The sequence below is a fragment of the Coptis chinensis genome, chromosome 2 (assembly GCF_015680905.1).
Source record: "Coptis chinensis isolate HL-2020 chromosome 2, ASM1568090v1, whole genome shotgun sequence".
NCBI classification, from domain to species: Eukaryota; Viridiplantae; Streptophyta; class Magnoliopsida; order Ranunculales; family Ranunculaceae; genus Coptis; species Coptis chinensis.
In genome coordinates, this window is record NC_141457.1 from 3,587,870 (window position 1) to 3,614,717 (window position 26,848).

The window sequence follows — 26,848 nt, forward strand, 5'->3', positions numbered from 1 at the left end:
TAATATGTAACTATTTTAGTGAAATGGTCACAAATAGTTTTCCACACATATACACCTTCTTTGTTGGATAATATGTAACTATTTTAGTGAAATGGTCACAAATAGTTTTCCACACATATACACCTTCTTTAGAAAAAATGATTTGTGACTGTTTTGAAAACGCACGTCACCAAAAACTTTTTAAAACAGTCACAAAAACTTTTTTCTATCATTTGTGACCGTTTCGAATAGAACAGTCACAAATAACATTTTAAAACAGTCACAAAAAGCCTTTTTTCTACTAGTGTTATCAACCACTTTGCCTGAACGGAGAGTGGTGATAGCATTTAACTCACCTACGTTTCTATTTTCATTACTAGTATTATCGTTTACCGGTTGTGTTTGGTGTTTTAGGATTAGGTATTGCTTGACCTGGAAACACACCTTTTGGTTGTACTTTCTCTTGGGTTAACTGTTGTAAGGAAAGTTGGATGGACTATAAAATTTGTTGTTGGGTTTGCATAAAGGTGTCCAAACGATCCGGTTGTGGATGTGTAGTTGTTACAGGTGGTGTGACATGAACTATCTCACATTGATTATTAACAAGTGGGTTGTGATAGTTATTATTAATCAGAACGATACCTCTATTATCATTATAATTATTATTGTTATAATTATTATAATTACTTTGTCCTTGTCCTTGCACTACAAGAAAAAAGACTTTATATCACTGTTAAAAACAGTGACAAAAAGTCTTTTGTCATCCTATTTCCCAAAACTATGACGGAGTGGGGGTCATTTTTTTTCCCTAAAACTGTCACAAATATCCCCTTCCATATATGCCTATTTCCACCACATAAAACAGTAACAAATACTTATAACCATCACAAAAAAAATCCTTCTTTTTGTGACTGTTTTGACAAAACAATAATGTAATCATGTTGTAACCGTCACAAAAAGGACAACTATATATGACGATTTGGTTAAATATGTGATGAATATATTTGTTTTTTCAAAAAAAAAAATGAATACACGTGAAAACATTAACCGGGATTCCACATTGAATTGGAGTTGCATTGATAAAAGTTTCCTAATTAAACAAACATAATACATAAAGTTTCAAAATATTATTCACAAACACTAATTCTTTTGAGACTTTACAAATAAACCAAGACATACTTGGATTAAGGATATATATATTTGAATATAAATCAAAATTAAACATCTAATAGAATTAGAAAAGTAATTATCCTAGCCCGCCAAAGCACAACACATTTTTGGATGAAGCAAACAAACTTGTATTGTTGCTAATAGGCTACACCTCTAGCATGACTACAATATTCCATAGCACCCAACAAGGCGATATAACTCCCATCTACAACTTGCTTTTCATATGCATCCTCTGTATGCAAAACAATTAGCAAGTGTAAGTCAATACTTCTGTATCCTAAAGTGAATGCTTTCCGTATTTAAACTAGCCAAGAACAAGGACCACCTTGTAAAACAAATGAAAAGTAAATTTCCAAAGTAATGAACAAGCCAAAACCACTTACAACACCACCAACTATGAAGCATCCCACAATAACCAAAACCGCAATCAATAAAAGGAACTAATGTTCATAACCTGCAAAGATTACAAACAACCCCATTAAAAGTAGACAATAACCAGTAAAAGGACGGCCATCAACAGCTTGTCATTGGTGCATATAAAATAATCAAAATGAAGAGATTGTAAAATACCTTAATTTCAATTTCAGGGCTTTAAGGAAACCCCATTGAACATATTGATGCTCCAAGCGCAAAGGGTTTAGGTTGAACCGCTTGAAATTATAAGAATTGAAGAAAAAAAAATGGAAAATAAAATTGGATTGAAATACGAAAAGACAGATAGATGAGAGAAAACAGATCGAGCGAGAGCTTACATTGTCTCCATCCTTAGAGCTCTATAAAAGAAATGACTTTTACACCAAAATCCAAGAACAGTTTGTTTCATCTTGTTCATCACAAAAGTTTTCAAGAGACAATAACTCTTTTAATGAATGACACCCTTATTTGTAAACCATGAATCAAAAATCATATCCCTATTAAAGGTATGTAAAAACAAACAATTATGGTCCTTGGTTCCCAAGATCGACAAATTAGATCCCTGTTAAAGGTATGTAACTTTGACAAATATCTTACCTCGCATCGATTATAAGTGGAATAGGTTTCAAAGCCCTCGGTCCATTTCTTATGCCTCTCTTGTGTTTAGAGACCGCAAGTTCAACAAATTTTCTTAGTCATTCTAAGATATTTAGAATCTGCTTGGTGAAATGAAAACTCTTCATGCCTTTAACAAGGTAACTATAGCTTTCATACCAAACAATTTTTATCTATAACATTTGGCACATATTTTTGATCAAACATAAAGTAGTAAAAGATGAATAATTATGCAAAAACACGAATCAGTCAATCATTTCAAATCAGGCAAAGGTCATCCAGTTTTCAAATCAATTCCATTTGAACTACAATGCGAAAAAGTATTCAAAGACATTATCGAAACGGAAATCCTAGCAAAGCAATTCTAATTAATGTATGAACATAAATCACCAAAAGCACAAACAACCATCACCCATTTATACACACCCAAAATCCAACAAAAGGAACCAACTTTTTTTACTCAAAAACAAGATTACCTTTCTTTTAGGAACAACCATGAGTTCCATAGAACCAATATTATTACCAAACTCAAAACTGGACATTTCCAATTCTTTATCATTCTCAGGCAATACAAATACATTCCCATAACTCATCATTGAAGTACCCAATAGTGCAGGAACAACATTAGCCACATGATTCCATCTTCTAGATATGCACAAGATGTTCACTAATATGCCCATCTCATTTTTCAGTCTAATAAATGCCATCTTTTACAACGAGATTAACCAAACTTTATAAAGCATTTCAACAAACAAATATCATGCATCAGATAGGTGTCAGAATGTTTTTGTTTCTAAAAACCGATGGTTGTTCTTTTTAGCTATCTGGTGAAAACCATTGCCACCCCAAACTGATAACAACCATCAATTTCTAATAAATCGATGGTTGTTTAGACACATAAATTCACCAAACTTAAGAAGAAAACTATCGCCTTTCTTAAAAGTCCTAATACAAGTAAAAGTAAAAAAAAAAATGTACCTGAAAACCCAGAGTAGTTGTTGAACTGCTGTGGAGTTGAAATGGGTAATGGAGATTGTTTCTGAGTTTGGTGCGAGGTTAATATATGGCTAAATACATGAAGGGAGAGTGGAGAGGCAAGATAGTTGGACTTTACTTTCTTTTGGCTTTTGGCTTTTGTTTTATTTTCTTTTTTTCTCGATTTTTTTATTTTTTTTCTTGGTAAAACATATTAAAACCTGGGTCAAAAACATAAATTGGGATATATACTAACAAAAAAAACTTAAGAAGTAACGGATATACCCATAAGGAAATTGGTAACAGATATATCCGTTAGAAATAAAAAAAAAATGGTATGTTAGGAATTGACCATTCTGGTGTAGTGCGTGCAGATGTCAAATTAAGAAATTCTAAATTTCTAAGAGTAAAGAAGCATGTATGAGAGGGAAATGGTTCTCCAATCCGTTGGGGAGGGTTATTCATCGGTTGAGCTGATTTAATATTTGGTGGTGGAGGCGAGAAGAAAGGGCGATTCAGTGGGGGAGAGAGTGCGACAGTGAGTAGTAGTAGCCTAGGGTTTTTCCTTTTTTCTTTTTATTTTCTTTTAATGGGCGAGAGATAACCTGAAATTTTGAGCCTGAAATTTTGAGCGGGTTGGAAAACTTTTCGAAACAAAAATTGTCACAGTGAAATTACAAATTCACAACATTTTATGACACAACAAAAGTTTTCGAATCCAAAGTTAGTGGGAGACAGAGGGAGGTGAGAGTGAACGTGGCTGTGTCATGTTTCGAATTAATTGTTTTTCAGTAGAGTTGTGGGCGCGCTGGACCAAAAACTACTTGGGTCAAATGGTCACTTAAGGTCGGACAATATGTAACTATCTTAGTAAAATAGTCACAAATAGTTCTCCACATATATACACCTTCTTTAAAAAAAAAACAATTTGTGACCGTTTCGAAAACGCACGTCACCAAAAACTTTTTAAAACAGTCACAAAAACCCTTTTTTGCCATTTGTGACCGTTTCGAACAAAACAGTCACAAATAACATTTTAAAATAGTCACAAAAAGCCTTTTTTCTACTAGTGTGAACAATCAATAATGTTCATACCTAAATATAATGTATCATCAATAAGAACACTTATTGAAGTATGAACAATGATTATTTAGGGTATAAACCATCAATGTTCATACCTTAACATAATGTATGATCAGTAAGAACACATATTAGAGTATGAACAATCACTGTTTATACCTCAACATGATCTATGAATAATCATTGTTCATACATCAATAAATTGTATAAGGTACGTTCACCTATTTGGGTATGAACAATCATTAATTGTTCATACATCAGCAAAAGGTATGAACACTAATTGTTCATAGTAAAATGACAGAAAGGGTAAAATTGGAAAATATTTATTTCAAATCCGGGCCATTTGTCCTTGAGGGTTATTTTCACGCGAAAATTGGTTTTCAGGGTTATTTTCACCCGAAATTTGTCCTTGTGAGTGATTATAAAAAAAAACTCTGTCCTCTAGAGTTGTTTTGAATTGAAATTGGGCCTTGCGACCAATTTCTTGTAGAGATATTGGGTCGGGTAATTTTGGTGTGGCTAGCAAGGTTGATGAGAGATAAACAGAGTAGATAACTTGGTTTTTTTTTTTTTTTTTTTTTCCAATACAAACAGAGTAAATAACTTGTTGTTGTTAAGTACATCGAACATGGTGAAAAAGTAATCTTCCATTTTTTATTTTTTATTTTCTGACTTTAGTAGTTTATTTGATCGAAATATTGTTAATTTGTATTTAACAGTTAGATGTAAGTACCGACGAGTAAAGTCGGTAAAATCTTTGGGTGATGATACCAGAGGTTTGGGGCTCGAATCTCGCCAACATCAAAGAGTTACTGATCTCATTTAAAATAGGCTTGCCAATTAAAAAAAAAAATAACAGATAGATGGCAAAGAGAGATTATCAATCACAGATCATTAAGGGTTCTAAGGCTAGGCATGTTCATGGGTCAGTTCAGGTTCAATTTCGGTTTTATTTTTAACGGTTCCTACTGGGTTCGGTTATTTCTTTTTCTCTTTTTTTTTTTAGAAACCCGGATCCATACCTATTAATTAAGTCGGTTTTGGGTCAGATTTCAGTTCCTTCTTGGGTTGTACATTAGTGTTGCTAAAATTACATTTTTTTTTTTTATTATGTAATCGATATAAAAGTTGGTTTTTTGTGGCGACAATAACACTTGACATCAATATTTTTGTCATCTCATAAAAAGCAATAGTGGCAAATTCAATAGTCTTTGAAAGTCACCTTAAAACTTTAAATACATCTCTTACGCGTGTATTTTAAATCGAACATGTGTACATTATACTATACGTGCATGCGTTATATATAGAATAAGTATATATACCACAAGTGTTAATTAACATTAATGCACGTATTCATTATCCAATATATACACGTGTAATATATCAATTCAAACACTGCACATACACGTTTATTAGTTAATAGATACAATATATTAGTTAATTCATAGTATACGTGTAGACGTTGACATTATTATTAACATTTATAATGCACATGTCTAATGTAAACCTATAAACCATGCATTTAATAACACATATTCACTATTATGTTATATATATTTAGTAGATTTTTACACCTAACAAACAAAAATTATATATTATAATATTTGGGTTTCCATTTATTTAGTGGAATATAATATTAAACTTTATATATTAAAATCATACTAATCGGTTCCGGATTCAGTTTGGGTACCTATCGATTTTTAACTATTCGGTTCTAACGATTTCAGTTATTTATCAGTTCGGTTCTTGTAGACCCACTTTTAATGGGTCTAATATTTTAAGACCCATAACCGTTATAAACGGTTTCGGTTCCAATTTGATTTCAGGTAATTGGGTACCCATGCACACCCCTAGGTCATCCTAATATTGTCAAGTTCAAAGAGGTCTGTTTCGTTTTCTCTATGTGATAATAATATATTGATATTGAAAAGAATTATGGCTTGAGCTTCGTTTTTTTTGGTAGGTAATATTGACACCAACCCATCTAGCTATTGTTATGGAATACGCATTTGGTGGAGAGCTCTTTGAGCGGATTTGTTCATGGTAGCGTAGGCTTTTTAAATTTTCATAATGGTCTTCGTTTGTGGTGTGTGTGCTGATGCCAAAGGCATACCTTCAAGGTGGCATGGAAGGCTTGGTGAGTTATAGGGCCGGCCTTGAGTTTCAATAGGGCCAATGCAAAGTCTACAAAATGGGGTTTTTGTTTCTTTTTTTCTTTTCTTGGGAACATGCTTTTGTTTGGGTTTCTAATCAGTTGCGGAGCCATGTATAGGCCAGGTAGGGCATAGGCCCTGCCTGAATTTGTGTAAAAAAAAATACTAGTACTAAACAATAGGCCCACATACACAGTTCACAATTGAACCCAAACAAAAAAGAAACTAATTGCTTAGGGACACCCACATATTTATGTTTCTCATTTTCATTTTTCACTCGCTCAACTATCTCAACTCTCAACGTCTCGCAGACTGGCAAACCCTCAGCGCCTTTGATTTTCGGAAAGCTTTGACTTCTTCTGCTGGCGATAGAGTCAAGTCAGATTGGTCATATCATCAATTCCATTATAGGTTTTTCATATGCGCTTTCTTTTCCCTTAATTGGAATAGGGCCTAGGATTGTTGGGTGAAGGGTTGTTATTGAGATTTGGGATTGTTGTTGTTGTTGAATCAAATGGCTCGGTTGGTTGGTTCGGGTTTGGTGAAGAATGGTCTTTGGGAATTATTCTCATCTGCTCCTGTGATTATCGTACTATACTCTCATTATTTGTTTATATTAACTGCTAAGTATGCTAGCCGTCTTGGCTTCGCTTGGGCAGTTGGGCGCAACCGTTCTCTACATCTCCTATCTCTCCGTACCATTGAAGGAATAACAACTATGGATAAATTCCTTATAAAGAAGTCAAATCCTAATCAATTACTGATGGCACCGACGGTATTAGAAAACACTCCCCTTAATCAAGTCATTGAAGACAACCTGCCTTAAAGCGAAGTCGTGTAGAAGCTAGGGGTGTTCACGGTTTAGGTCGATCCGGTTTTAGATAAAATCTTGAGCCGAACCGGTAATACTCGGTTCCTAAAAAATAAAATCGTGAACAAACCGATAGATCACAAAAATCGGGTGCAGAACCATAAATTCGGTTCGGTTCGGTTAAAAGACCGGTGCTTAGCCCCTTTTCCAAAATTACTTATTTACTGACATAAAGCCTGATTTGCACCAAGCCCAAGCCCAATATTTGGTTAACTAACCAAGCCCATGTATTTATAAACTTGTAATGTTATTATTGTTTCTAGTATGGGCGATGCGGGACTATAAATTTACCAGCTCAAGACTTTTATGCTCATATGCTTGTACAATTGACGTAGTATAAACTTTTGTGCTAATACACTTTGTTTAACTCTTCAACAGTTCAACTAGCTTAGAAGCTAGAACTTTGAGCTTTGTTTTGGTGAATGTGAATTGCGACCAATATAATATACTCATCCTCTTGTCTACACGCTTGACCAACAAAGGTTAAATGGCAATGGGCTATATAGCTTTTTTTTTAAGAAAATTTATGTAACACAATTCTCCCCTGTACTCTAGCAGGCCGGTTTAACTGCTTAAGACAAACTTATAAAACACCATCATTCCCACGTCACAGAAATCATTAAACTTGCCAGGCCAGACTCCTCAAAAGTCAAGTTACTAGCATAATCAAGACAATTTTGTGCACCAGGAATTGCATGATTGTCTTTGGGGGCACGGTCCATGAATGGTAGTAGGTCCTCCAGTAAACTATCTGGCTGAACCATTCCACTCCATGAACGCATCTCACAGGGAAAGATTCCAACTTGTAGTAAGTGCATACCTTCCTGCCTTGAGTAGACTCTTCATACACCTGCCAAAAGATGAAATTTGTACTAATATATAGTTTGAGCCACAACTTCATTTGCCCATGTATCACGATTCAGCATATGGGAGCTGAACTCTTTAGGAGACTGCAGGTTTACAAGAAGCCACTTGTCCTGTGCAGATGCAGCTTCCTTTGATCTCATGACATTAAGAGATCCTGTTGCTTCTTCTTGAAACAATCCAGTATTGGTTAAATAACTAGCGATAGTAACCTCCTTACCAAATCTCAGTTCCTAATAGTCTAGACGTGTATATGGATCACACACACACTATCATCATAGTATGAAAGATGACTTACCGATCAGTAGCTAACGTTCTGCCGTTGTCATTATGTAGTACTACACTCCTTTGGTTCAGTATTTTTACCTACTCCAACATTCCAACATGCCCCATCACTAAAGAATCACACCTTAGAATGAATTTGTTAAAATAAAAACAGCAAGAACCAGATGAACATAAAACATAGTCCAATAAAATTTGATAAATTGATCTATTGGAACAAATGTAAAAACTCAATACTGTAAAATCAGATTTCAAGAGTAACATGAATATCCACAAATAGCAAAACTAGTATTTCAATTCAAAAACATTTATAGAATTGAAAAATGAACAAAGGCCACATTTTATAACGTCAATTTAAGAATTAATCCATATTTCAATTACACAATTCCAATAAAATTTTACAATTCCAAATTCCTCACAACTCAATTCTAAACACAATCTGAGCTACAACTTTTACAGATCTCATTAAGTTTCTTCTAGTCCCATCCAAATCTTTGGCAATTTCCTCTATATCAAACCTTTATTCCTGAAAAAATAAAACCAATTCAAAATTTCACATCAAATTATTTAAAAAAAAAAAAACAAATTGAATTGAATTGCAAACATACAAAGGCACACCTACGTCTGTATTTCTCATTTTTATATTGTGATGCATTAAGGCAAAAGGTGGACGATACAGAGATGCAAGATTATCAATTGAAGGTTCGGCACTTTGCCCAGTCTCCCAGACTCCAGGACGTCTCATCTCCTCATTAAAATTTCGAAATGCAACCAACGAACTTGGCTCGTTTGATGAATATCCCATCCTCGCAGCTCTATACAACATAGGATCATCATATAAAATATCTCGCTTCACTGGTAAAGGAGCCCTCACTTCACCTCCATCCTTCCCTTCACATAAAACAACTGAATAGCTTCTTCCAGCTTCCAACTAGTAGTTGCATGAAGAAACTGTCTAGCAATCTCGGAAGTTTGACCAACATCTATATAGCTAAGTATTAGGTGATGAAGGCTCTTTTGGTGGAGAAGGATTAGAATAGTAGATCTAATCCAATTGTTGTAAGTATAAAACTTAGGGTAAATAACTAAATATAGTTCGGTTCAGTTTGTACCGGTTAACCGAGGTATGAAATTGAGAACCGCACCGACCCATTCGGTTTTCAATTTTAAGAATCGAGAACCAAACTAGGTCTACAAAAAACCGAAAATATTGGCCGGTTCGGTTTCTCGGTTTCCGGTTTTTGATGAACACCCCTAGTCAACTAGGTTGACGCAAAAAATTATCCAAATTTCCCAATTTGTTGGCTAACAAATATGGAAAAGATAAACATGCGTCACCCAGATTCCAGACAAAGTAAATGAGCCAATGAAGGGGGCATAAAAGTACTTTCACTAAAACATTTTATATTAAATCACGTCTGGCGTCAATGATCAGTCCCAAGTCCCAACCTCTCTCTCTCTCCAGTGATAAGCAAAGCTCTCTAGAGTTTATAATAAGTCACAAATCTCTATGTTGATTGAATGATTGGTGTGATGCCACGTTAATTATTAGTGGATAAAAAAGAAAGAAAAAATGATGAACAACGGAGGAGGAGGAGAATATATGGATCGGTCACAGATCACAGTTGGGCCGGGTATGGATATGCCTATAATGCATGATAGTGACCGGTATGAACTAGTTAGAGATATTGGGTCGGGTAATTTTGGTGTAGCCAGGTTGATGAGAGATAAACAGAGTAAAGAACTTGTTGCTGTTAAGTACATCGAACGTGGCGAAAAAGTAATCTTCCATTTTCTTTTATTGTTATTATTTTATTTTTATGACTTTAGTAGTTTATTTGATCGAAATATTGTCTGTATTTAACAGATAGATGAAAATGTGCAAAGAGAGATTATCAATCACAGATCATTAAGGAATCCTAATATTGTCAGGTTCAAAGAGGTCTGTTTCGTTTTTATGTATTTGATAATAATATAATATATTGATATTGAAAAGAATTATAGGTTGAGCTTCGTTTATTTTATTTTTGGTAGGTTATATTGACACCAACCCATCTAGCTATTGTTATGGAATATGCATCTGGTGGAGAGCTCTTTGAGCGGATTTGTAATGCAGGGCGGTTTAATGAGGATGAGGTCATTGATTCAATCCGTTTTGACTTCAGTTTTTGTTTTCCCAGAACCAGGGCACTTGTTGGTTTGATGTTTTTTTAATCGTGGTATTTGTTACAGGCTCGCTTTTTCTTCCAACAACTTATATCAGGAGTTGGCTACTGCCACTCAATGGTAATTGGATTTGAAGAAAATTTTCATTTTCATTTTGTTCTTGGGCTACTTTGGAATTATAGATGATTAAATGTACCTTCTACGTTCTATTTTTCATGAAGCAAGTATGTCACCGTGACTTGAAGTTGGAAAACACACTCTTGGATGGAAGCCCAGCTCCTCGTCTGAAGATATGCGACTTTGGGTACTCCAAGGTATTTTTTTTTTTTTTTTTCCAATTATTATTTGTATTTCTCTTTTAGTGTGAATCGATACAGGCTTTAAAAGAGTTGGCAATTCAACTTTGGACTTGCCATTACAACCATGTTTGACTACATTTGATATTTATATGCGTGTAGAAGGATGTCTCTGGTTTAAAACATACTTTGAAATAAAACAATTGTTGCATTTGATGATACTTTGGTACATGTCCTCAAGAATTGGAAATGTTCAAGACTTTCCACTGTTGATCGTTTGATGTGTGATATACTCTTTCACACCATTTGCTGGGGGATTTGGTTGGAGAGGAATATGAAGCTTTTTGAAGATAAGCAAGAGTCATAGTTAGCAACATCAAGTCTATGGCTTGGAATTGGGTATTTGTCTATGGTGCTCTGAAGCACATTAGATTGATGATGTTATGTTCAACTGGGAAGCTGTAATGATGGTTGTATTTTGAGTTGATTTGCTTGTAAAATTGGTTGTAGTGTGACCCCCTCCATCACACTGCTCTTCAATAAAATCTATTGTTTTATCGGTCAAAAAAAAAGAAAAAAAAAATCAGAGAACTAGGTAGTGTGAAACAAATAGAGTCTTACTTTTAGTATTTTTCATTTCAATTCATATCCTTTACATTAAAGTGTTTTTTTACAATATAATTGAGCTTAGTTCCAAGAGCATTAATATACTTACGTGAAATGATATATAAATTCTTTCAAATTACTGTTTTTCTCAGTCGTCGGTACTCCATTCACAACCAAAATCAACTGTTGGTACCCCTGCATATATTGCCCCAGAAGTATTACTCAGGAAGGAATATGATGGCAAGGTAAGTTTGTATCTCATAGACTCTTACTATATAAACATGCCTGCATGGAGATAATCGGCCATTTGATTGTCTGTCTTTTTTCTTTTTCTTTCGATAAACCTCCAAATGTCGGAGTATATTTATAAAGTTAAAAAGATATACAATTTGGGTGACACATAATAAGTGCCCTACCGTAAAGAAACATGCAACCGTGTGCATGGAAAGAAAACTGTTCTGTAGGACGAAAGAATGTCTGTCTCTCTTCATTGATACCGTAATCAGGAGAGAGGAGACATTAGATCCTGGGATTATTCAGTCTTGGGGAATAATTGATTGGAATTATTTCTCTAATGAACCTTTGACTATTCGCGCATTTATAGGGTACGTAAGTGAATATATAAGTTATAGGCTTCAATTGTTTCCCGGCATATGCTCCAAATATTTTTTCCTTTGAAGTGGGAAATATATTCCAGACTCTTAGCTGATAAAGGATCTGAGGGGTATGCAATTCTTCCAGTACTTACCAACTTAGATTCAGAGTCTATCGTATTATCAGATATAAGCCCTCTAAGAAGATAAATGAGATTGATACTACATTAAATTATATCTCATATAGTACTAGTATGGTGCTCTGTTTTACTAAAATATTGAGTCTTTTTTGTTCTCATGATGGCATAATTTTAACAAAACACAACGAGGGTTACCTCTCTTTGTTAGTTGAAGAGGCTTATGCCTCACTTTACTGAGGCGTATGCTACGCCTCGAGGGTTAAGCTTTAATGCAGCACTTTTTTATCTCTTCTCTTTTGTTCACTTTTGTTAACTAAGACAAATTTATGCTATTAAGTGTGAAAATAACATATAATCATGAATACTTGGTCTTAACGCTTAGTTAGCACACAATCAGCCCTAAACCAATGTCTCCTGTTTTTTTTCCAAGCTTTATTCAAATTTCATTAGTGTCACTCGCAAGGTAAAACTTAAAAGCCTCAAAAAGATTTATTCTTGTTTAAGTAAATTTGTTCATAGCACATTTTTCTTGATTTATTTATATTTTGTTCTAGATTATTTCAAATATTATTATTTTTTTTTTAAATTGACGCTTTTGCCTCGAAGGCTAGCCTCTCGAAGCTGATAGGCTTTTTTAAAAACATTGCATGATGCATATTTTGCCTTCAGATCTATTAATTGTGCATGTTTTTTGGCAAAGATTCTCCTCAACAAGATCAGCATGTAGTATCCAATAATTGGGCAACTTCATCTAGCGAACCCTATTTTCTCAACTAAGAAACATCTCATGCAAGTAAAAACCATGTTACTCTTGGACTTGTAGGTAGAGATCTAACCATCAACAGCTTTCGTATAATAGGAAAAACCATGGCTACTGTTAGGAATGTGAGTTTTGATTCAGTTGTAATTGATTGAGAAGCTATAGTGCAGCTTTGATGTAACTACTGTTAGAGTTCTAAAAGGACATCTCTCGAGGGGATTTAAGGACTTGGGGTTCGGTGGAAACGCCCGACCTGAATTTTAGGAAGTTTCTATTATTGTAAACTCTTATATTGTAGTGATACAACGCCAAAACTAATAAGGCCATATCCTCTTTTCTCTCCAAACTTCATCTTCACTAACAGCAATACAATTTAACTAGCATTGGGCAGTGTGAATCTCTCACACTGATATTCTAATATTGTTTTATCGACCAAAAAAAGAGGAAAAACCATGGCTACTAGATTTATTATTTCTACTGTTGAAAAAAACCATTCAACATTGCCAAGGAAATTCGGGATTGTCTCCAAACCAACTATTATAATTTTGACAGTACTATCAGCTGGAAGTTGGATATTCTCTGTGAATATGGGGATATTCTGTGTCATAATTGATCTTCCCCACGTGATATCTCGGAATCTCTTGTTGGATCTTGTTGGAAAGGGATTGCAGTACTTTCAAGGATACTTTCTCATTGGTAAAATAAAACATTCCGTCTGGATTTGGATGTCTATGTATCTTATTTGCAAGTGCTCTCCAGTTTAGTGAAGTCATTTTTGGGTGGGCAGTCAAGCATTGTGATATTGTTTTCCTGTATCTTGTCTGCCTCTTTCTAAAGTAAAACATTTTCATCGAGAAAAATATGTGTCTGATGTTTTCTGAGAAAAAAAAATACCTTTTATTTGAAAAGATTACAAGCTTTTATTCATTCCACCCACTAGAGTACGGGTAATCTCAAGGTAAAATTACAGTATGTTACTGCTTGTTGCAATATATGTCGTTCTGTACTTCCACTGACTTTCTTTTTCGTATCACGGTAATTCAGATTGCGGATGTTTGGTCTTGTGGTGTAACATTGTATGTCATGTTAGTGGGTGCTTACCCTTTTGAGGATCCCGACGAGCCCAAGAACTTTAAAAAGACAATACAGGTTTGTAGTTGAGCATAATTGTTGCAGCATGAAGTGATTTAACTGTTTACTCAGAAAGATGTTGTTTCGTGCAGCGAATATTGAGTGTTCAGTATTCAATTCCTGATTATGTCCATATATCTCTCGAGTGCCAGCACCTGATCTCAAGGATTTTTGTTGCCAACCCTTCAACGGTTAGTAATTAGTTTAGTAGCTTAGTTCTATTTAATAGGTAGAACTCAGAAAACATGAGATCACAAATCAGCCTGCCTGTGCTTTTACCATATCGTATAGTTTTTTGTTTTTTATTTTTGCAAATGAAATCTTGATGAGATTTTGTCATCAATTTTATTGATTCTACCAGTGTGAGCCCTTCATGTCCTCTCGGTGAGGCGGGCACAACATGCCTCAAAGGTTTTAGTCAATGCTAGAGACACTAGAGGCATAATGGTTCAGAGACCAAGCATATAGGAGGCTTATGTTTTTGTGAGAAGCTGATGCCTTATATATGGAGAGCAGAATATGCTCTACTTGAATAATTGTGAAGTGTTTCTGTGGGTTTTTTAAGTGTCTTGTTTTTGTTGTATACATGTCAAACCCTATCTCTATGACTCTATGGATTCAACTTGAATTTAAGTTTCAGTTTTAGTAGAGTCATGCTCTATATGATAGAATCAACTAACTTTTTGCTGATTCAATTAATATTTTGGGTTAACTAGTATTACCCCCCTACTAGATGAGCCAATTAGGATTTCCCCCCCACTAGATGAGAAATTAGGGTCTCCCCCCTAAATACACACAAAAAAAAAAGTCAAAGTGGGTTGACCGAAATTTTTTGTGTGTATTTAGGGGAGACCCTAATTTCCCATCTAGTGGGGAAATCCTAATTGGCTCATCTAGAGGGGGGTAATACTAGTTCACCCTAATATTTTTCTTTCTTAAATTGAGTAACATTTCATAAATCGAGTTTTTTTTTTTTGGCGCTGTATGTAGAAATGTTGAGTTTACCCTGTATTGTTTTGTGAGTGACCATGAGTATATTTGCACTCTTGAATACACAGATTACACCAGAGTTTAATCGAGTTAAATTTCAGTTCTGAAAAACACTAACCAAAATCAACGAGGCTTCTATTGTGTAATTTTACTGATGCTACTATGGAACCATTTTGAAAGTTTGATTGGTTTCACTTATTTTTGGAGTGATGAATTATGAATTTCTGCATTAATTACTCGTTAATTTTACTTCAACTAGTTTTTTCTCTCTCTTCTTATTCCTCTATTATAATTCTTTTAATAAAGAACCTATTGAAGATGGGCATCCAACTTAAAACCAATTGGTGACAAGTGGAGAGGCCCCAGGAATTTAATTGCAAGACATTAGACACCCGATATGGGATTATAATCTCAAAAGAACCCATGGGCACAACATTACACTTTACACCCCCGAGCTGTAAAGCATGGGCTACTGAGCTACATGAGCACCTTGCATCAGGGCTCAGTTTGATTCACAGCCCTTGGATTATTTAAAAGCAGTAGGAAAAGATAAGTAGGATGGGACCATGATTTACCATCACTTAGGCAGCATGTATTTGTGTTAGGATTTGTTTTACATATAAATCCTACTGCTTTTGCCACTCTAGTTTCTTGTGGTGTATCCATGCAAGTCCCACTTTGGAAGATACGATCTTCGTAGTAGGGAAACATAACTATATCCTAAATGTAGTTTCTTTTAATTCCTTATTGAATCTCATGGCTTTTGACGACAGAGGATAACCATGAACGAAATTCGTAGCCATGACTGGTTTCTAAAGAATCTTCCAGCCGATCTCATGGATGAAAATCCAATGAGCAGTCAGTTTGTGGAACCTGATCAACCTATGCAAAGCGTCGACGAAATCATGCAGATCATAGCAGAGGCCACTATACCTGCACCTGGAACCCGCAGCCTAAGCCATTGTCTGGCTGGTGACTTGGACTTTGATGATGACATGGATGACTTGGAGACTGATCCTGACCTTGATGTTGACAGTAGTGGTGAAATAGTATATGCAATGTAACAAGGCCAATGGTTGTGTGATAGCTGTTTCCACAAATATTTATGCACTTCAAAAGGATGGGAGGATCTCCAAAGGTGGTTGAAGTACTGTTGTTATGTATTGCAGGAAAGTCCGCTTGCCTGATGTTGTTGTATGGTCTGCCTTCTGGAATATGATATATTTGTAATACGGAGCGGAGGCAGTCTTTTGTTTATCTACTTTGTTCATAGAAATTAAATGTTGTGTTTACCCTGTATTGTCGTGCGATTTGCCACGAGCATATTTGTACTATTGAATACATGGTTACACCAGATATTCTCGAAGTCTGATAGTTTCCATTGTGTTCAGACGATGTATTGTACAGCATTCTATTGTGTTCAGACGATGTATTGTACAGCACTTGGAACTTAACTTACTAAATTATGCTTGGACTACTTCCTGCAAATGCTAGACGGTGAGTGTTTAGACACTCGCACTAGCTTTCCATTTAAACAATAAGAGGATGCAGTGACAAACAAGAAAGGTCCCAGAGTTGATGCTTGGGAATATTTATCCATACATACTATTGACAATTGAACCTGTTTTAGTGTGTCAAACCTTGGACAGTGTGTCAAGCTTTCGACGACTTCAGAGTTGAAAATTCTGTCTGGAGGGACTGAAGTTATTTTGTACCCAGTGACGAGGCATTTGGACTAATCAGTGCTTTACACTTTAAGTTCTTCTTGGTATTTGTCTCCAAAGTAGTTCATCAGGATTCTCCAGTCCAATGACTATTCAGTGGTCTACTAGTATTTGACAAGAAGGTTTATCAAGAATTCAAGATGGCACTTCCCTGCATTCAAATGCCTGGGCCATGTTACAGTAATGGGTCGTTAAAGTTGAAAACCTAGTGGATGAGATCCTAGGGTATTTTTAACTATTAACACAGCTACAGCCTACACATGGGATCAAGATGCATGCACTGGTCCAACTGCGCTGCTTTGCATTAGATATAGTGGCTCGGAAAGATTATATAGGATGTGCACCTGTAGAATTTTTCATGTTAACTTGAGCTAGAACATTGAATTGTTTTGAAGTAATTAGGGGTGTTATAAGCTATTGATGGGTGATTTTAACTCCAAGTTTCTTTCCCAAGAGATTCAGAACCACGTAAAGACTTTGCAGTTTTAAAGTGGCAGCAAAGTTTTGACTACCAGCACATGTAAGTATGTAACGTGGTCTTGCGTTAGTCTCAAATCACCTGGAACGATCTCGACCAACAAAGAAGCATAGCCATAGCGATGAAGGCACGCTTAGAAGCATTATGGTGCCATGGAACATGAGCCAGATTACCAGAATTCGTATAAATGGAAAATGGAGAAAAAATTGAATCGAACACGCAACCTTCTGATCTTCGTATAAATAGAAAATGGAGTAAAAACTGAACCTGACGTGAATCGAACACGCAACCTTCTGATCTGGAGTCAGACGCGCTACCATTGCGCCACAGATCCTTCCATGTTATTTATTGTTTCATTTAAATATATTATAAAAAAACTAAAATTCTATATTTGCACATTCACCAGTATTTCGTAACTATTTATTTAAAAGGAAACATCACTTTAAACTTTAGAAGCATCTTTCTTAGCTGATCAGCTTAATCTCTCTCTCTCTTATGAAAATCAAATGGTAAAAAAACTAGGCCTAATCCAAATATTTTCAAACGACATCTTGAGCAAAGTCCTTCGAGAATATTTTGACTACATTATAGCTCCAATTAAGACAATTAATGAATAAGAAATCATACTAGTTAAGAAAAATGCTTAGTGGCAATGTCACGTCACATTATATAAAATATTATTCTTTAGCGGTAAGAAAGAGACTTCTTTGTTGTTACGTGAAAAGATTAAAGTACAGTATCATTTGCTAATTTTACTTCCTTAATTTTTTAAGGAAGTGGGATATTTGTGTGGTGGCTGCTTTCCTATTATGCTAGGTCCATGGTTTGGTGTAACAAAACACCAAACCGCAATAACACAGTGTATATCGTTAGTGAGATAGCAAAATAAGACCAATGGTTTGTTTTTTCAGCTGCCCCAGTGATACTGGCATGCAGCCAAAATATCGACTTTGTTAAATATCGTTATTTGTTATCCACTGTAATATCGTTAAATATCAACCTTTGTTATCCGCCATCAGCCGTGTGGTGGGCAAGAAAAAAAAAAAAAAATTTGTATATGCCACTCACACAGGCGTGTAGATAATTATCTCCCCATTTAACTCTTTCTCCTACCTCGGTCTCTCTCAAAAAGAAAAAACACCGAAAAAAAATTAAATAAATTACTCACTCTCACTCTTCAACTCCACTTTGGCGCGAGACAAATAGAAGTCTAGAATTGGCACCGAATTTCGGATCTCTCATTGCCACTTCCCACAAATAGGTATGATTTTGATGAATGTTATATTTTTTTTTTGTGAGTTTTGAGCTGAAATGAAGGGGTTAAGCTTGGTACACTTACTCCTATGGATCAGGTTCTTGGGAGAACTCACCTTCTTGAAGCTTCTCTATTGGGTATGTGCCAGCCATTTTTCTTACTGTTTATATTTACATTGAATCATGTGTGTGCGTCTCTCTGTATTGTCTATACTAGAAATGTAGTTTGGAAAGCTTATATATATGATTTGTTACAATAAATATTGTTTGACATTATTCATTCCAATCTTGCCCACAACCCAATGACCCTAATCAATAGCATACAGACCACAAGAAAATGAAATCCAATAATTCAATTTTATCAACCCAATGACCCTATAAAAAAAAACTGTATTTTCCTCTCTCAAATGCACATTCCCGCAAACATCAGTAATATTTTATTTCTGTATTATCAATAATACTGTCTTCATCTCTCTCTTTTCAGTAACAATGTCAAGTAGGGGAGCATCATTTAGCGTTGATGAAGTCACATTATTATTCCAAGCATAGTTGGATAATTCGATTGATCCAATTACCGGAACAAATCAATCAGGCAACATGTTGTGGGATAAAATTAAATAACAATTTGAGAATCAGAAGATGATACGAGGTTTTATAGTGGCACGAACTATGAGAGGTGTTACAAGTCGTTGGCAACTTATAAATAAAGCAATTACTTTATTTCGTGTATGTTTGAATCAAGCGGAGAATATGAACAGATCAGAAACTAATGAAATGGATATTGTAAGCTATTATTTTATATATATCAATTATTTAGTTAGAATATAATTTATTAAACTCAAACTAATATTTTTTTTTTCTTTTACAGATGGAGCAAGCAAGAAAGTTGTATGTCACCAGGTCTTCAGATAATAAACCCTTCAAATTTGATCATGTGTACTGTGGTTTATTTTGAAAGACTACGAAAAATGGGCGCGCCATTCAGTTCCAACTACATCTGGTTTCTCTCAAACTAATTTTCACAACGGGTCTCCAACTCCATTAGACGAACAAGATGGCATTGGGGGAACACCTGATTCTGAAATACAAGGACCTGGTTCATCAAAAAGACCGGATTGTGGAAAAAAAAAAAAAAAAAAAAAAAACACTTGACACGCAAAACAAATCTTCTCTAAAAGAATTAACGCGACAATCTCAACGGACGATGGAGGCCATTGAGGCATCGACTGACTGTGGGAAAAAATTCTATGAAAGTGAAACGTCTAATCCTTCAAGGGTTAAACTTGCAGAAAAAACAAGAATTACATGAGACATTGGCATGGGAAAAAGAGATCATGAACACAAATACATCGACTATAACACCTCAAGGAAAATAATGGTACAAAAATGCAAAGAAACAAATCTTGAAAGATCAAACTCTTCGCAATGCACGAACTGTTTCAAGAAATTTGCACTTTGAAGAATACGGGAGCGATTGATTAATTTGATTAAGTATTTTAAATGCTTCGTACGTATTTGATGCATTTTAATGTATTTCCTTTTAATTTGTTGTTTTTATTTTATTTTCAATAAATATTTTATTTCAATAATTAATTAAGTTGTTGCAAATCAGAATAAATTTAATCTTACAATTGAAATCATAACAAATATTATAGAAATACAACTAAATAACAAAAATATAAAGGTATGATAGAATGGTAATTGCACAAACTAATTTATTAAAAATACTTAAAATAGATAATTCAATTCTAACCGCCATTGTGAGTGGCCTGTGGAAATATGAATTGAAATTCTAACCTCCACAGTGACTGGCGTGTAGAATTGTTTTGAAATTAAATCGAAATTCTAGCCGCTACGACAGAGGCGGGTAGATTTATTTGGAATTTTTTCTCTGGCAGCCACTCGTTCTGGAGTGCAGAGTATACGCTATATCGCTAAAAGTGTAGCGTTTGCGGGTTAACCTTTTAACATACCATTGGATCACATTTTACGCAAAATTTAGTGTTTTGCCGCACCATTGGACTTTAGCCTTATACTTGACTTGAATTCATCCTGCAATAGTACAATGATATATCAATAATGCGTACTGAAGCTCGATTCATTTATGGCTCGCAAGAATGTATTACAAGACGACCGGAGCATTAACTTATTTTTCATCCCTTTTGAAAAAACACAACTCCAGCTTTAACATAGTTTTTTTTTTTTTTTAGATTAGAGAACATAGAGAACGAATTTGTGGACAAAGAGAGCGTTGGTCCAAACACCAACTTCTCGTTGGTCCAAACACTTTGTAAGTCAGATAAATAATTTTTTCGGGTACATAAATAATTTTTCTGGGCAGCAGGGAATATGAGAACTTGTGGACAACAAATAGTTGTATGTCCACAAAATTATTCTCTAGCTACTCTATAGTACGAAACTACGAATCCTAGAGTTATTTTTAGCCAATCAATTAACTGATATATTCATTCTATCTGCATCTAGCCACTTTAAGCGTGTGTGCCCTCATGAGACAGGACTAAGTCAATGACAGACTGTCCCTACTTCAAGTCAATGGCCCTCATAACTATTGGCTGCCTTCAGAATTCAGATCACCTTAAAACATAAAGAATGAATAGCAGTAGCAGAGTAGCTATATAGAATTCAGTACCGAAAGGTCACACAGAGATGGCGGTAACTGATTTCTTCGTAGGAGAACTAGCAACTGAACTTCTAAAACAACTCATCTTAGTAGGCAAAAGGCACAGTCTATGCAAACCAAGTGCACAACAACTCATTGCTACCATAAAAGAACTCCAGCCTATCATAGAAGAGATCAAGTACACTGGTGTCGAGTTACCACAAACACGCCAAAGACAACTAGACGATTTTTCCCGAACACTTGTTTCCGCTTCAGAGTTAGCAGACAAAGTCTTGCATTCTAGTAAATGGAATGTATACAAGAACTTACGGTTTGCAAGAAAAATGGAGAATATACAAAAAAGTTTAGCACAGTTTTTAAACGGACCAATACAAGCACATATATTAGCTGACGTGCATCATGTGAGAGTTGGGATTGATCAGTTATCGGAAAAGATTTGTGATATGAGGATTGAAGCGAGAACAGATGGTTGGTTAGGAGAAGCAATGGAAAGAAGACAAGTTGAGGCTGTGAATGAAGTGGTGATGATGGAAGTGGAAACTGGTGGTAGTTTGGTAAGTTTAGTAGGATCTGGGATGGTTTTGGCTAAGAAGAAAGTTAAGGAGATGATTATTGTAAGGGAGGATTTGAAGGTTGTTGGGATTTGTGGAATTGGTGGTACTGGAAAGACTACTTTGGCTACTGAGATTAGCAGAGATCCTGAAATTAGACGTAAGTTTCTTCGCAATCCGAATATTGAATTTATATTTTTTTATCTTTTTTCTGACTTTGTGTTGTAATGTTTTATGCTTCTTTTGTGTATTGAATTCATATTTGTATCTGATCTTTCATTTCTGTCCATTCACTCTGTGAAGCGAATCGTCAAATTTGATTTAGTATTAGCTTGTTTTGGTTATCAAGTAAATTGAATTATCTTCGTATTTGATCATTCATTTGTGTCTACATTTTTATAAATTTGCTCGATCTCTGAAGCATAACGCATGATCTGAGTTATTGTTAGCTACTGTACTAATTTTTAAATCTATTATTTGCCGGGAGGGGCGTAACAGAATGGTGCTATAGCTTTATGGATTTGAATTTTGTGTTAGTTAACTTATCTGAATTGTACGATTTTTAGTTCAATGAATTTGGTTGTTGGGTATCTTGTTATTGAGTCTGTTTTTAAACTTGTCCAGGGGAATTCAAGAATAGAGTTTTCTTCATAACAGTATCCCAATCCCCTGATGTGGAGCAACTGAAACAAAGTCTCAGGGTACAGATGACAGGCAATAGCATGGTACCTCCACCATGGATGGCTCAAAGTGATTGGCTGATTAGAGAAAAAACTTTGGTGATTCTTGATGATGTGTGGTCACTTTCTGTTCTAGAACAGTTAGTTTTCCATTTTCCTGGATGCAAAACTCTTGCTGTTTCAAGATTTAAGTTCCCAGTGTTCAACTACACTTACGAGCTTGATTTGCTTAGAGATGATGAAGCTATTTCCCTATTTTGTTACTATGCTTTTGGACAGAAGTCCATTCCTCTTTTGGCTGACAAGAAACTTGTTGAGCAGGTAAATTGAAATGCCTCCATTGTGTGATTTGTTTCTTTGTTGGGTATGCACAATGTAGCTATTTTCAGTTGCAAATTCTCACTGAAAGTGTAAACAGGTTGTGAAGGAGTGCAAAGGGCTCCCACTGGCTTTGAAGGTAATTGGAGCTTCATTGAGAGACCAGCCTCAGATGTTCTGGATAAGCGCCAGGAATAGGTTGTCACGTGGCGAATCCATATGTGAGTCTCATGAGACCAACTTGCTTGACCGAATGGCGGTGAGTATTGCATACTTGCAAGAAAAGGTTAGGGAGTGTTTCCTGGACTTGGCTTCCTTTCCGGAGGACAAGAAGATTCCTTTGGATGTGCTCATCAACATGTGGGTCGAGATACATGATCTCGACGAGGAGGAGGCTTTTGCCATTCTTATTGAGCTTTCTGACAAAAATCTCATCAACCTAGTTAAAGATGCGCGGTATGTACTAAAAAATAGAGAATTTTTTCTTCCCAATTGTTTTTGACAAAGGTTTTGTATAAGAATGCAGTTATTCTTTTGCAGAGCTGGGGACAAATATAGCAGTTATTTTGAAATATGTGTTACTGAACATGATGTCTTGAGGGACATGGCTCTTCACTTGAGCAACCGCGGTAGCTTAACTGAGCGCCGGAGGTTGCTTATGCCAAGGAGAGAAGAGGTACTTCCAAAGGAATGGAAAAGAAATATGGAGAAATCTTTCCAAGCGCAGATTGTTTCAATTCATACAGGTGATGCCTGTTTGAACTTCCTTGCACATTTCTATATATTTTGTAGAGGTCTACAAATTTTAAGTTCATCAATTCACAGTCACTGTATTTTTGCGTTGTAGGTGAAATGAAGGAAGGTGATTGGCTTCCTATGGACTTCCCAAAGGCTGAAGTTCTCATTCTAAACTTCTCTTCGAGTGAGTACTACTTGCCTTCCTTCATCAACAGAATGCCAAAACTTAGGGCTCTGGTGCTAATCAACTATGGGAATTCTAGCACGGTACTTCACAATTTATCGGTCTTTGCATCAATGACTAACTTGAGAAGTCTGTGGTTCGAGAAAGTTATTGTCCCCTCGATACTCCCCACTACTGTTCCATTGCATAACTTGCATAAAATATCTCTAGTTCTATGTGAGTTTAGCAACAGCCTCCATGGTTCAATGTTGGATATCCCTCCGATACTTCCACGCCTCTTGGAGCTCACAATAGACCACTGTATCAATCTGACAGCATTGCCATCGAGTATCTGCAAGATCAACTCCCTTAAGAGTTTAAGTATCACTAACTGCCATGATCTGCATGAGTTACCGGCTGATCTAGGAAAGTTGAATTCTCTACAGATTCTAAGGTTTTGCGCCTGCCCAGCCTTGGCACAGCTTCCTCAGAGCATTTCTGGGCTGGAGAAGTTGAATTATCTTGACATCTCTCAGTGTCTCAAACTTAGGTGCCTCCCTGAAGAGATGGGCGGGTTGATCAGGCTGGAGAAACTCGACATGAGGGAGTGTTCACAGGTCAGGAATCTACCTCGATCTGTTGCAAAATTGAGGTGGCTGAACCGTGTCATTTGTGATGAAGAAGCTGCTTGGTTGTGGAGAGAATATGAAAACTTGATGCCGGAACTCTGTATTGAAGTGGCCGAGGAGTGTTTCAATCTCGACTGGCTTGTAGAGTAGCTCAATGTATGAACACTGATTAGCTGATCCTTATCGAAAAAAAAACACTGATTAGCTGATCCTTATCGGAAAAAAAACACTGATTAGCTGATCAAGCTTTTTTCACACCAAATCTGATCAGTAAAATAGTTACTACTTTCTGCTGATGGTTTGCGAAAAGAAGTAAAAAGTTGCATACACTTTAGGGACTCGGGATCAGCTTACTCGCGTTTTAAATGTAAATAGTAAATAAGTAACAGAGAACTCCAGATCTTTGTTCAACTATATTATATTATATGTAAATAGTAGAGAAATCATTACATGAATTCCATTAGGGTCTCTCTTTCAGTACACAAAAAAAAAAATTAATTTGGATTTACCGAGTTTTTTTTTTGTATTTAGAAGAGACTCTAATTTCCCATCTAGTAGGAAAAAATTCTAATTGACTCGTTTACGGAAGGGGATAACACTAACTAGTGGTGAAAACATCTAGGAACTAGCTACTTTCAACTTTCAAACAGACCCATATAGCTCTATCCTAGTTAAAACTTCAAAACAATTTTCTAACGAGTTTCAACACAACTCTTGAATAAAAGTGTTGCATCTATCCATGGTATTTTCTTACAATTTTCTTGATAAACACTTATTAGTATTACCATTGAGTTGTTAGAAAGCATTGTTCTTAACCTAATGAGCACATGTAGGCTGTAGCAACTAGTCAACAGATGAGGACACCAGTGACGCGGGAAGGAAACGTGTGGACCAGTGGAATATCTTGTTTGTGATTTTGTGATTCAATTGTCCTTTTCTTCCCTCATTAACAGTTTAACACTCAATTGAGATTGATTGAGATCCCTAGCATGCGTGACTTCTGTAGCAAAGTCATGCATTCACATTGAAACAGACTTTATACTGACATTGACACGCATCATTTCACTTCACAGCAGTGTCTGTAAGCACAATACCATATATTAGCGGGTCCCTATATTAGCATTCTAAGCACGCTCAACGAGCGTGAAACCTATTATGGTACGCGCGCATGTGCCGATTGTTTTTCACACTTATTATATGTTATCTATCTGAAACCGAAATTAATTGGGTTAATAAAAAACCCCGTTTCCAAAATTCAAATTTGAATTCCCAATATAATTTGTTGCTCTAGATGTAAGGAGGTCCTACTAAACATAGTTAGTAATTCGGCAAATTATTCGCGAATTATTCGTTTAATTCGGAAAACGTTTAAAAATATTGTATTTATCAATAATACGGAATAATTCGTTAATTCGGCAAGAAATCATTAATTCGTAAATTATTCGTATTTTCACTATAAATTTGCTGAGTATGTTGTCAAGTTTTATCGTATTTTTTTATTTTTAGCTTCGTATTATACTCGAATTACTTACGAACCCGAACTTTTACCGTTTCCATTTTTTTTAATCCGAATTGAAATAACGAATTCTTATCAAACTCGAATTTTATTCGAATATTTTCTATATCGAATTTTTACCGTATTACGAATTGCTAACTATGCCACTAACTCACTAATTTAGATTAAATATGTTAAATTTGTCCGGATAAAATAATAATAATAATAATATCTGAAAATTTGTCCAGAATTTCTGATGAAATTGTCAAAATTTCGGATGGCATAGGATGTGGCATGGATTATAATAATAGTGTGAATGGCATGGGCACATGAGTTGTAATAATAGTATTTGGTGAGGGCAAAATTGGAAAAACGAAAAAACAACGTATGAAAAAAAATTGTAGGTGGAGGCGCATTCTTTAAAGGAGAGATAATTTCTAAAAATTTGTTCGGAATTTCTGATGAAATTGTCGAAATTTCAGATGGAATTGTCGAAATTTCAGATGGCATGGGTTGTAATAATAGTGTGAAAAATTGTTCAGAATTTCTGATAAAATTGTCAAAATTTCAGATGGCATATGCGCATGGGTTGTAATAATAGTGTTTGGCGAGGGCAAAATCGGAAAAACGTAAAAACGATGTATGAAAAAAAAACTGTAGGTGGGGGCACGTTCTTTAAAGGAGAATTTTTTTTTCTATTTTCAAGATTGGAGTGATATTACAATAAAAATCCTATCAAGATGGATCACTGGGTGGAAGAGGCAAATTTTAGCAATCGACGGACACAAATAGTTTATTACTGTTGAGATATATGAATAGTAGTATACTATTATGGGTTTTAGTTCCACATTTTCCATAAACTCATATTAATATATTAGAAAAGGATGGAGGACACTCAATATATGTAAACACTCCCCCTCAGCGGGACGCTAGAAATATACAGGTAGAAGGACTGGATATCTTCACCTGGCAAGAGTGGAAAATACACAAGTAGCTAGAAGGGCTGGATATCTTCACCTGGCAGGAGTTTGAACCTGAGAACTCTTAGAAGCCAGAGGCTCTGATACCACGTAGAATTATGGAAATGAGAAA

General features: G+C 35.5%; 2 protein-coding genes, 1 long non-coding RNA gene, 1 other non-coding gene and 1 pseudogene across 5 annotated transcripts; 3 read left to right on the plus strand and 2 right to left on the minus strand.

The window, feature by feature from the left end:
- Positions 1-7,853: 7,853 nt before the first annotated feature.
- Positions 7,854-9,556, minus strand: LOC147514404 (plant UBX domain-containing protein 7 pseudogene; annotated as a pseudogene).
- Positions 9,557-9,674: 118 nt separating this feature from the next.
- On the plus strand, positions 9,675-16,508 carry LOC147514405 (serine/threonine-protein kinase SAPK10). 2 transcript variants are annotated; one of them, XM_086582863.1, is made up of 9 exons: positions 9,675-10,183; positions 10,271-10,345; positions 10,438-10,539; positions 10,636-10,689; positions 10,791-10,883; positions 11,624-11,716; positions 14,009-14,113; positions 14,188-14,286; positions 15,859-16,508. In XM_086582863.1, exons 1-9 carry the CDS (start codon positions 9,977-9,979, stop codon positions 16,147-16,149), a joined length of 1,119 nt encoding a protein of 372 aa, XP_086438989.1. In that variant the 5' UTR covers positions 9,675-9,976; the 3' UTR covers positions 16,150-16,508. The 2 variants fall into 2 exon arrangements, with proteins under 2 accessions (XP_086438989.1, XP_086438998.1); XM_086582872.1 differs by lacking the exon at positions 11,624-11,716 and having other exon boundaries at positions 9,837-10,183.
- A 1,041-nt stretch (positions 16,509-17,549) lies between these two features.
- On the minus strand, positions 17,550-17,621 carry TRNAW-CCA (transfer RNA tryptophan (anticodon CCA)). Its single transcript has one exon. It is a non-coding gene; the product is annotated as a tRNA-Trp (tRNA).
- A 234-nt stretch (positions 17,622-17,855) lies between these two features.
- On the plus strand, positions 17,856-20,134 carry LOC147514407 (uncharacterized). Its single transcript, XR_015213205.1, has 4 exons — positions 17,856-18,548; positions 18,640-18,679; positions 19,026-19,324; positions 19,410-20,134. It is a non-coding gene; the product is annotated as an uncharacterized LOC147514407 (long non-coding RNA).
- A 987-nt stretch (positions 20,135-21,121) lies between these two features.
- On the plus strand, positions 21,122-24,557 carry LOC147514408 (putative disease resistance protein At5g47280). The gene is made up of 5 exons (XM_086582883.1): positions 21,122-21,893; positions 22,358-22,734; positions 22,832-23,187; positions 23,272-23,477; positions 23,579-24,557. Exons 1-5 carry the CDS (start codon positions 21,209-21,211, stop codon positions 24,409-24,411), a joined length of 2,457 nt encoding a protein of 818 aa, XP_086439009.1. The 5' UTR covers positions 21,122-21,208; the 3' UTR covers positions 24,412-24,557.
- The last annotated feature ends 2,291 nt before the right edge of the window (positions 24,558-26,848 follow it).